The sequence below is a fragment of the Cynara cardunculus genome (assembly GCF_001531365.2).
Source record: "Cynara cardunculus var. scolymus isolate 2C chromosome LG 3, CcrdV1, whole genome shotgun sequence".
In the NCBI taxonomy this organism is placed as follows: Eukaryota; Viridiplantae; Streptophyta; class Magnoliopsida; order Asterales; family Asteraceae; genus Cynara; species Cynara cardunculus.
The window spans coordinates 7,090,513-7,102,861 of record NC_037530.1 but is presented as its reverse complement, the minus strand read 5'-3'; the positions used below and the strand labels follow the sequence as shown (position 1 = coordinate 7,102,861).

At 34.0% G+C, this 12,349-nt stretch overlaps 1 protein-coding gene across 2 annotated transcripts; it reads right to left on the bottom strand.

Annotated features, from left to right (window-relative positions):
* Positions 1 to 2,115: 2,115 nt before the first annotated feature.
* LOC112510018 (LOB domain-containing protein 15-like) lies at positions 2,116 to 4,321 on the bottom strand. 2 transcript variants are annotated; one of them, XM_025115273.1, is made up of 3 exons: positions 4,308 to 4,321; positions 3,019 to 3,268; positions 2,116 to 2,647 (listed from the first exon to the last, which is right to left on the bottom strand). In XM_025115273.1, exons 1-3 carry the CDS (start codon positions 4,319 to 4,321, stop codon positions 2,261 to 2,263), a joined length of 651 nt encoding a protein of 216 aa, XP_024971041.1. In that variant the 3' UTR covers positions 2,116 to 2,260. The 2 variants fall into 2 exon arrangements, with proteins under 2 accessions (XP_024971041.1, XP_024971040.1); XM_025115272.1 differs by lacking the exon at positions 4,308 to 4,321 and having other exon boundaries at positions 3,019 to 3,444.
* Between the last annotated feature and the right edge of the window lie 8,028 nt (positions 4,322 to 12,349).

Genomic DNA, 12,349 nt, shown 5'->3' with positions numbered 1-12,349 from the left:
GTTAGATCACATTAGTTGTGTTCCTTTACCAGACACTTCGTCGAGGGCACCGACCTTGTGATGTTTCCAGGTGGCTATATCACTATGGCGTCCTCGTGTATGCGTGGAGAGTGTGTTGGCCCTAATCCGGCCATGAGGGCGTATGGATATCCTAGTAACTTAACAGAATTGGAACTGCTTTAATAGTAGTCTAGGGCTAGTGAGTGTCGTGCCCACACTGCTAGTTCTCACTTACGCCCATAGGACCGTACATCCTCTGGGAACAACGGGTTTAGTGTGTTCGGGATATTTATGTGAACTTGAATAATACGAAACACGGATGGGGTGATTATGTGAATCCCTTTGTTATATCTTTGTGATTTTTGATTGATTTAAGTTATCATTTCATTATTTATTCTACATTGTTTATTATTCATTTGTCGATCTGTTCACTGAGTTATTACTCAGTCAAGTTTGTTTTCCGTGGCAGGTTTTAAAGACAGGCTAGGGGATTATCCGGGTTGAGAGACCAAGAGTGTACTTTGGAGGATAACTTTATAGACGACCTCACTTTTGTATAGTTACTTTTGGGTTGTAAATATATATACATGTATCCTAACATCCGGTTCTCCACAACGATGTTTATTTTGGTTATGTAATTAACTTAGTTGCTCTGTATATTTTTAGTCATGGTTATAATGGGATGGTTGTATTATGCAATATTTTTTCATTGAATAAAATGTTGGAAAACTAATTTTGTTATTTAATATGCATTTTATATATATATACGATACAATGTACCGGAAAACGAGTAAAAATTTAATTATTTTCTTAACAAAAATTAGAATTACCAACGGATTACCTTACCTTCGGTAATTAATTTTTATTTTTATTATTTTTTTGGCCGTCGGTGATATTTTGGTAATTTAGCTGTCGGTAATCCGTTGGTGATGGTGATTGCAACCGTCGGTGATCCATCAATATTGGATCCGTTGGTAGAAGTGTTCGTCGGGAATCCATTGCTAATATCCATCTGTAATGCTTTTCCCACGACATTTTTACCGAGAGACTTTTACCAATAGATCCGCTTTTAGCGATGGACTACCGACGGATTTTTCCTTCGGTAAAAATGAATTGTTTTGTAGTGGATAAGATTTATAAATAACTGGTGATAAAAAAAGGAATTATAAATAGAGAAAATAACATATTTAAGGTTATGATAACATTTTGATGTATCAAAGTATCAACCTAATTAACCTAACCAACACGTATGATTTGGGTCGGGTTGGGTTGGTTGATTTGACATTTTTCAAACAACAAACATTGTGTTAGATTATTCAAATACCTTTAACCCGATTAGCCCAACCCTGAGCACCCCTAGTTGGGGGAAAGAAGCGAGAGAGAATAGACAAAATTGTCTCTCACTAATGAAAACTTAACCGAAAGAGTTAGTAGGTTGGACTATAACCATTATAAAAATAAAAATCATAGAGACGTCCCTCGTTAATAAAAAAAATTCAGGGACCATACTCGCTAATTTATGTAAACTAGAGGATCCGAATTTGCATTTAACTCTTGTATTTATTATATATAGAAGTATGATCAGTCGTAGAGAAATCAAAAAGACCTTGAGTGTGGAGAAGCAATTTAGATGCCACCATTTGAAGCAACCATGACTTTAGACCAAATTCTATCACATCTTGGTACATATTTTATGCAAGAAAACTGGTTTTGATGAACGCAGAAAGGAAAGATAGAAAATTAATGTTTGTTTTCATTTTTCGGTTCGATTATATATTAATTATTTGGAAATTTTCCCTAGGTTGAAGCTTACACGCCAAAGCAACACTTACATCATACAAAATATAGCTGGTAAATCACAAGAGTGGTGTCTAATTGGTTTGAGTTTAACTCCAAAGATCAAAAGTACCAGGAAGTCTTAGGAACAAAAATCCGCTTGTGGGATTATAAGTCGGCTCGCATAGCAGGTCAGGTTAATCAAAAAAATATATGGCTCGTATACAACTATCATGTACTACTCCTGCAGCTACAGCACAAGGTATAACCTTACATTGTTCATACTGTTATAAGAATTAATCACGAAAATCTAGAGGCTGAATGGATGGCTTAATTATATATGATAACTAAAATGTGTTCATCATAATTTTATCAAATCCATTAATCCATAGTATTTAATTAACTACGCCTTTATAGCATTAATTCATGAATCTAATATAACAAACAAACAAAAAGTATCAGAAAATTAGGATATAAATTAAAGTCAAGCAAAGTAGGAGATGTTGTCACTTGTAATGGTACTATAATCTGTGGTGGTGGTGGTTTGTAGGGTATACGTTGAAGAAGATGAAGATCGTGGTAGCGGCAGTGGTGGTGGTGGTGCAGCGATAGAGACAGCCCCAGTAGAAAGCACAGCTAAATGATCATGAGAAGAAGGAAGGATGTGATGATCATCCTGTTGGTTGTTGTCCCTGAATTTGTATCTCAAAATCTGACTCCTAACTAGGTTTAATTCAGCTTCTAGAAATTGTACTTGCTGCTGCAAAGCCGAAATCGCGCCCATACACCCGTAAACAGGATCTCTTAGTCTTATACTCGCTTCATAAACCAAACTGTTTGCTGCTTCTGCCCTTTGACACTCTGGTACCTCCTAAAACGTCATTGAAATTCAAATGATCGAAGAATTCACAAACCGACTTGTGTGCATTCAGACACTACAACAAGATTGCCTTTCCATGACGCCAAAGATGTTTAAATAACCTAACAGAATGTTTTTATATCGATAAAATGACTTAAATTCTCTTAAATAACTTGTTTGGACGCATAAAATAACATTATATCAACTTATCGTAATACATTTATATAGAATGAACCCTCGTTTGGTCATTTAGACATATATGGCATCTTATAAAGTCGATTTTGTTGTATTGATGATGATACAGTTAGTGACATAGATCGATTCTGAGAGGTACAAGCAATGCTAGTTAAAAAGGGAAAGATTGGGGTTAATGATATCATTACCATGAGCAACTTGGAAACATTGCTAGCACCAAAAACTTTGTGAACGCAGGCGAACTTGTGGGGTTCGTGGGGAGAGAAATAGGGAGAAAACGGGCATTCTTGAGCACACCGACGTCGTAAGAGCTTACATGCTGCACAAGGACTGATGGTGTTTAGGGTTCCAAGAGATCCAAACACATGTCTCCTTCCCAATTGAGCTGATGCATTGATGTCCCTCTTGAACTTCTTCCCTGTCTCATCAACTCTCTCCCTATACATTAAAACAAGCTCATCAAACATCTTAGAACCAGAAATAGATTCATCAAAACAACTTTATAGTATGATTATATATGGTTCTTGATCTTTTTTAGAAAGGTGTTCCCATTGCATACCGATCCGCAACAAAGTAAATAACGTAATTTCTAGTTCGTGGATTGATTTCCTGTACACCTATACAACTAATGACTTCATCATATTAGAAACAAAAAGTGGTTCATGGTAACAAGTTAATTATATCATAAAAGTATGACTAGGGTTCTTGATTTTATTAAAACGCTTTGTCTCTATCACCATTAATTATTTGCGATAAAGTAAAACACGTTTCATTAACTTCTTTCGTGTCTCATCAAATCTCTCCGTAGAAACAAATCAATCCATCGTATTTGAAGGAGAAAACGGTACATGAACTTCTCCCGTAACTAGCTATCGATCTAATCATATCTCTCACCACAAAACAAACGAATCAATCATATTAGAAACAAAACCAAAAAAAAAGCTATCCGAAACATCGATCTTAATCAAAAAGGGGTGATTGGTGTTCTAGTTGATTTTCTTTTGAAATTTTGTTTCCATCATAAAGATTTGCAATACAGTAAAGCATAAAGATTTGCAGTAAAGTAAAGAACTCAGAGCTCTTGAACTTCTTCCCTATCTCATCATAAAATCTCAACTAACCCATCAATCACATTAAGAACAAAGAAAAGTCATCAGCACATGACGATTTTATTTGATCGATCAAAAAAGGAAGATTGGTGTTAATCTTGATTTCCTTTAGAAATGATGTTCCCATCAAAGACAAGAGCTATGGAGTCTATTCAAGATTGTCCATGGCACCCATTAAAAAAGGATGAACATGAGACTTATTTTCTTTTGTATAAGCTGAAAGATTTCGATATCGTGTGAATATGAGAACGAAAGGGTAGCTACCAATTAAGAAGTCTTTAGGCTGGTGCTAGTGTTTCAAGCCTTCATAAAGACAAGCTGTGTGTTGTGTGTATATAGAGAGTATGGTGGTGTGTTAGATGGTTTACCTTTCTCTGGACATTCAGGCATACTATCTGAATACGAAGCAAGAGAGAGAGAGAGAGAGAGAGAGAGAGAGAGAGAGATTATGAAGGAGAAGGAAGTCTAGAAACGAAATACTAAATAATTTTGGGAGGGGGTGGGTTGAATAGAGTGCTTAAAAGGCAAGAAAGGTCAGAAAAACGAAAAAATAATGGTGGCCCAAATTTAATGTTAGTTTTCCCTTGCCCTATTTTCCATGTCGAGTATTCGATTCTATCGTTACATACAATTAAAATAAATTAAATTTCTTACAAAATTTTACTTAACTCATCACCAAGTAATACCAATATATTTTGATACATATAATGGTTATTGGTTACGTTAGTAGTTTCTTTAAATACAAACCACATAAAAATACATTATTATTTAATATATTTAACTAAACAATTGGTATGAATTTTAAAAAAATACTATAAAGCTTGTATAAAAAATTCTAAAAGTGAAAAAATTTATTAGATCTTTAACCCACATCAGAACTTTTAAAAATCAAATGAAGTAGATAAAAAGAGGGAATTTTCGTCAGTGTCTTTAATTTTCATGATTTTTCAGTAATTTCAAGGGCTGTTTGGCAATCGCTGAATGGTTTGGTGCAGAATAATTAAGTGGTCAGAATGATTAAGAGACTCTCATGATATGGTATAAAATGAAATATAATTGTTTGATAATTGTTTACAATGAAATTAGGGTTTTTAATGATCAAGGGAGATCGATGATACAAAATCATTCAGAGAGTTTTAGAATCATTAAGAAGTAGGCTTTTTTTTGTCAAACAAGATTTACCTCTTAACGATTCAAAGATTGTCTCTTAATAGAACTATTAAGAGGTAAACAAACAACCCATCAATATTTAATTTTCGATCGACTAACTTCAAAATTCAGTTTATAATTAATCACGTATATGATCATATAAATTGAACTTTTTTAAAGAAAAATAATACATCTCCAATAGTACCAAAGTGAATATATATATTATTTTTGGAATAAGAAAATGAAAGCGGTCCAACTAATTAAGTGAATAACATGTGCTCAATCTCTCACTGTCTCACCAACTTAATTCACTCCCATTCCCATCAATGCCTTCTTTATTTTATATTTTTAATTTATTAAAATAACAAAAACCATGTATAAAATACAAATATATATATTACTTTCTACTTCTTTGATAGTTTATACGGTGATAACAAAAAACAATGCTATAAACAGGATAATGAGTACAAGATAGAAAATACATTAACCTAATAAGGTTGAATAGGAATACATAAAAAGAATAAAGGAATACTAGATGAGACGATTAATGATTGTTTACAGGTTGCAATAGAAAATCAAAAGTGATCTTGAATTTTAATAATCATTACCCTAATGAAGAAATGTGTAACATCCGTATTTTTATTATTTATTATATATTGGAGTATGGGAATTCGAATTAGTGTGAGGATCACTTTCAAATTTTGGGAGAAAATGATGTTTAATTGTATTCAATTGATCTCGAGTCAGATTAGGTAAAAAAAATGATGGAGTTTGGGCATCTGGTAGGTCTCGAGGCTTCTGGGGCAACCTAAGCCGCTAGAAAAACCGCCTAAGCCGTTGGGTCGTGGTAAGGGGGGTCGTGCAGTTTGAGAGCTTAGAAACGGTGGGTAAGGCGGCATGTGGGGCGCTAAAGTCGGGTGGGCAAGACGCCTGGACTGGGTTGCCAACGCACACTGTGTATGCCATGTGTTTGTGTCGAGTGACCTAAAGTTGTGCCGCGTGAGAGGCGCCCCACGCCATGCACGAGATTTTGGTAGTTGGCGACTTTAGGCCAAGCGACCTAAATCGCCCCATAAGTGGCCCGAGCGCCTGGAGTCTTAAAGCTCGACCGAATCAGCTATTTTCCTCATTTTCTCCTCATTCTTCTTCCTTCTCCCTAATTTTCTCTCCTTAGGTTCCATTTTGGAGCATTTTGGGACTTTTGGAGGAGATCTAACCTAACGTAAGATTTTTAGGTGTTTTGAGATCTAGTTAGGATTTCGTTGTAGATCTAATATTTGGGTTGCTTTTGGTGCTTGATTAGGTTTAGATGGTTGTCATAACAAGTTCTCTGAGTTTTCTACTTATAGATCTCAAACCCTCATCAATGGAAGTTAGAGTTTGGATTTTTGGAAACTAGGTTTTAACTTAACCTATTAAGTTGAGTTCAAGTTGTTTTGTGAAAACCACGTACATGCCAAAAACGTCTATTTTGAAGTCTAGAAGTGTTTTACTTGATATTATCAAATGTGTTGATTATTTGATGTGATTTGCATCTTGAGTATACTTGATTTTATAAATCATGTAAAATGTATATATTTGAGTTTTGGACATTTTGATAAATAAATCGTAAGGGTGTGTTCTTTTCATGGTTTATGTTTATAATTGTTGGTTATTAGAGGTTACTGAACATTTCGTGTATTTGGTTTAATAAACCGTTTGTGAAATGCATATTATTGTATTATAAGGCATTTTGGAAATGTAAATAGTATGATTTCATTTGAGAAAATGATTTGTCCCAACCAATAATGGATTTTTTTTTAATTAATCATACTTTTGGAGCATATGTTTACATAAAAGTTGGTTTAAATGCAATTTTATCACTTATGTTGACTTTTATTGAGCAGTCAAATAAGTGTGGAGTATATTGGATTGATTTTGGCATATCTAAGTTATGGATACATTTGTCTTGTTTAACTTGCTCTATCTTGAGCTTTGGACATGATATGCATTTATTGCATTTTGATTTGAGAATTACATTGCATTGGTCATTTATTTGGAGTCATATCATTTAGACTAGATGCATTGGATCCATAGACATATAAGCCAGTCATGTTTGATAAGTGAGGACTCTTCATGTCCTCATTTTGTGACCGATGCTCGTGTAGGCATTATGGTCGTCTCGGTATTAAATTCTTATGAGTCACACTCTAGGGTCGTGATTTTTGTGGTTTTGATGCTTTAACTTTAACCTTTATGCATGAGGGTTAAATTCTTTTTATTATCAAATAGAAAGTTTTAGGATCCTATATTTAATGTTAGTGAATAGACACTAAAGGTCGGATGGGAACCATGCAGTAGGAACTCAACTAGGAATGAACAGGCATAAAGTTCGTGTATCCTTAAGGTGATGCTCGGTAAAGAATGTGCACTAAAAATATTGTGACCTTAACGTGACACCTTGTAGTGGCGGTTCACTAAAAGTATTAAGGACTTGAGATGACACTTGATGTAATGTGCACTAAACTCAATGGATCTAAGGTGTCATTCGATAACATTGATACGTGGCCTACTTTTATGTTCTGTCACATTCGATAGACTCCCGTCACCGAGAGGTGTTAATTTTGGATAGTGTATTATCCATGTCTTCGGTGTTGTTTTAGGGTAAGGAGTGTGTCCATAATTTATGATTTTTGTATCTTGGAACTTATCCATGTTCTAGTGTTTTGAATAATGGAGTTTTATCTATGTTGTCAATATTTAGATGTTTAGTCACACTCGCACTTTGTGTGAGTATTAGGTTTTGGTTTCATGTTAAATGGGTGTTTTGATTAATGAGTTTCATCATGAAAATAGTGGTTTTGGGAAAGGGGTTGTTTTTATATCTGATACAATTTGGAAATTGTTATTTAAATAGCATCTTTTTTGTTTTACCGTTTTATATTAAAGGTAAAAATTGTTTGAACTCATTAGATGTTAAGCCTAAATCTTTTTATTTGTCAATATGTGCTAGTTAAAGCACGAGAAGGATTTAGTCATTTAGGGACGTCTTTCGTAATTTGGAGATAGTGACTGTTGTTGGACGTTAGTAACACCCTACCTTAACCTAGACTTTATGTAAGACCTGGTTTATCATTTGTTGATGCTAATTTTGAAATTACTATTTGAGGAAATCAAGTATTGATTGATAAATAGAGATTTATCCATTACACTACAACCAAAAGGGGGTTATAGGACATTTTTTTGGGACACATTTCGAAAACCGTCCTTAAAAAGGGCTAATACAACACATTAGTTTATGAGTCATATTTGATTTAATCTTATACGACTCCTAATTTTGATATCTTATTAACATACCTTAACGTCCTATCATGAAATCTAATACGACACTTTTGAATGTCATATTATTTTATAGTCTAATAGGACACTTTTAAGTGTTGTATTATTTTAAAGACCAATAGAACAATATAAACACAAGAGATTGGGGCTTTAGAGAAGAAATCTTCATAAAAGTTTTTAGAAGTGTATCTAAAGCTACATTATAGAGAAAGATTTAAGTGACAAAAATGAGAAACATAACTAAAAATTGGATGACGTTTTGGAAAGGATTTATACGTTGTGAAAAATGTCGCTAAAAGATCTAGAGAAGCATTTTATAAATAAATAAAAACTCTGTAAAAAGTTACATTAATTTTTAGGAACACCTTTTTAAGCTTCTCTAAAGATAAAAAAACAATTAAAATTTTAAAATTAAATAAAAAAGATTTGGTTACATTTTAAAAAATGTATCTAAAAGATTTATTTTAAAAAAATAAATCAAAAATATATAAGAAATATAAACGGATCATTTCTCGTCGCTCAATCACGATACTACACAGACGAACCCTAAATTTTTTGGGTCGCTGAAATGACTTCTAGTTGATCCGATCATCGCTCGAATATGTCATTGAATCTCGTTGATCTCATCATCGTCGCTCGAATCTGTCTTCCAATCTCGTTAATCTCCTCACCATCACTGGAATCTGTCGTCGAATATCGTTGATTTCATCACCATCGCTTGAATCTGTCGTTGCTCAAATCACTCTTAGTGTTTCTCTTTGCATCGATTGTCGGAACAGGCACTTGATCTCTGTTTAGTGGTTCTTCAAAGAATACCAATTTCAAATCTGGTTGTTTGTTTCAACAGATTCGTTTTTGTTTAGTTGCTTTCACTTTCATGGTCAAATGGTCATGTTGTGGATCCATTATTCATAAAACTAAGTACCTTGTAAAGGCTACAAACACATTTACTTCAATATTCGCTAGTATCAATTCCTAAGCTCGTCATAATATGTGAATAGATGGCCACTACTAGAGCAATCGAAGAACACGAATAAGCAGTGATTGTATCTTTCGAAACATGCAAGTACTCATTTATTTTCCTGTTTGTAGGTTTATTCGGTTGCCAAGTCGAATCTTTTAGTTTGTTAACGAAAATTGAGCATGTTATGAAATAATCAGGGTGTAAATCATCTACATGTGAGTTATCCTTCAAATATTGGGCACTGAGCACTACTAATATAAGATAGCATTTTTTTTGGTGCTTGAATCATATTGGTTCCATCGGTAATGAGACAAAGTCACATTTGATTTGCAGTGTTAGTGGTTAGACACTATGTCTCACCATGATTGCTAATATGGTTGGTATTAAAATTTGCTTGGAGTTGTTCCTTCTTGTTGCTTCATAAGATAGATCAAGGTTAAATTTAGTGTTATTACTATATTAATAACTGATGATTGTAATCTGTATTTTTTTATAGGAATAGTGATCTTGATCCTTTCACATATTGGTATGTTCATAACTGACTATTCTACCCTGGAGTAGAACCTTTTATAGAAAATGTATCAACTCTGTTAATTCATGTTCAGCTTATAGGAAACTTGCAAGGAGTTACCATCTAGATGTGAACAAGTAAGTTTGACTACCATTTCTATTTTTTCCAAAGTATATATACCATCAGTTCTCTAAGTGAAGGCCGTATTTTGTATGTCAAGATATTGGCTTTATTTATATATATATATATATATATATATATATATATATATATCTATTTTTTCCAAAGTATATATACCATCAGTTCTCTAAGGAGTTACCATCATTTAGCATGCATAACAAGCATGTTACTTTATATGTTTAAGATTTTTATGCATATTAGTAGGTCATATGTTGAACCGTAATCATGAAATCATGATAGGTTTTATGTGATGGATGATATGCATGCCAAACACATTACACATTTACGTAATGACGATGTGAAATTGAAAGGATGAGGCTACGTGTGTAGGGCATGTAGTGGGACACCAGTAATGGACAACAAAAAACCACTGATTATGTATAATAGTCAATACATGTACCAAAAGGGGTACCTATGAGCTTGAATGGTTATGGATTGGACGATGAAGACCACACCATGAAGTGTACGCATGAGAACTCAATTGTTTATTGAGTTGGATGTATGTAGGTTATGTTACGTATGGCATATCTTATTACGAAACCTTACATATTATTGATATTGGACATTAGTTAATGAAATTGTTATAATTTCTAAGATGATATGATGGTTATGATGTTAAAATTTTTACCTTGTTATATGATGGATGGTTAGTATGTATTAAGTTGTGATATGTCGTTGTTACCCTGGTGATAAGTGAAGTGTGACGACATATATTTTTATTATTCGAAATTTTATTGTTCTTAAAATACATGGTATAGACACCTAGGTCCCCTAAGGTAAAGCTCGATACGAATGTCCCTTCAATTGAGCTGGACATACTTCCCAACTTCTGAGAGGCAATCATAACCCATTCACTAGGGTATTCCTCTCCGGGATTGAATATGGATCTCGTTAACACCAAATTAATTTTATTTTAAGGGGGCGTTTGGTTCGCAGATTCTGAAGGAATTTGATGGAACTGGAATATTGAATTTCATTGACCAAATTTCATATCTCTCGTTTGGTTCATTCTTTGTCATGAAAGGAATCTTCAAAATTCTACAAATTCCACAAATAAAGAAATTTAACATTACTTATCAACTACATGGTATTTTGATGGAATAGAATTCTCTATTTTCATAATACTAAATATGCCCTTAACCCAATATATTTTAATCTCATAAAACCCAATATGACCATCGTTGACCACCTTCGACCACCGTTGATCTGAATCACCGCTGACCACCGCCGATCATCACCATCTGAATCACCGTTGACTACCACCGATATGAACCACCACCACCCATCACCGATCTAAACCACTACTAATCTGAACCACCGCCAACCACTACCGATTCGAACCACCTCTGGCCATCGCCAATTTAAACCACCACCGATCTGATCCACCGTCGATCTGAACCACTGCCGATGACCGCCATCTGAACCACCATGGACCACCACCGATCTAAACCACTGTCAACATTCTCATCTGAACCACCATGGACCACCATCGATCTGAACCACCTCCAATTACTATCGATCTGAACCACCTCCAATTACTATCGATCTGAATCACTATCGGACACCACCGACCACCATCAATTTGAACAACCACCGATCTGAAACACCGCCGTCGCCGTCGTCGATCTGAACCACCGCTGACCACCTCCATCTAAACCACTGCAGACCACCATCGATCTGAACCACTGTCGACCACCGTCATCTGAACCACTGCGGATCACCACCGATCTAAATCATCGTGGACCACCACGAATTTGAACCACTGTCGATTACCAACGATTTATTAATGTCGCTTGGCTTATGGTTATATTTGCATTGTGTATTTTTAGTTTTAAAAAAAATTAAAATTTTCAAAAAGGGTATTTACCAATATTTCATTCCAATTCCAAAGATACATTCTATGAGCCAAACAGACAAATTCCAATTTCTTAACACATTTTATTCTAATGTCTATCAACCAAGCAAGTGGTCAAACCTGACAACATTTCATTTTAATTCCTTTAAAATCAAATTCATTTAACATATTCCATTTCATTCAAAAACATTTTGCAAATCAAACGGGACCTAAATTACCTTCAAAAGTATCACTTTCATAATCAAGTATAATTGGACTTTATCGTTGTAGATTTTTAGGAGAAGTCAGACTTTATAAATTTGAAGTTCCTTTCCAAAAATACCTTTCAAGTTATCAACAATGTATCAATAAACAAACACAAAAAGTTTTATTTTATTATTATTATTATTATTATTATTATTATTATTATTATTATTATTATTATTATTATTAT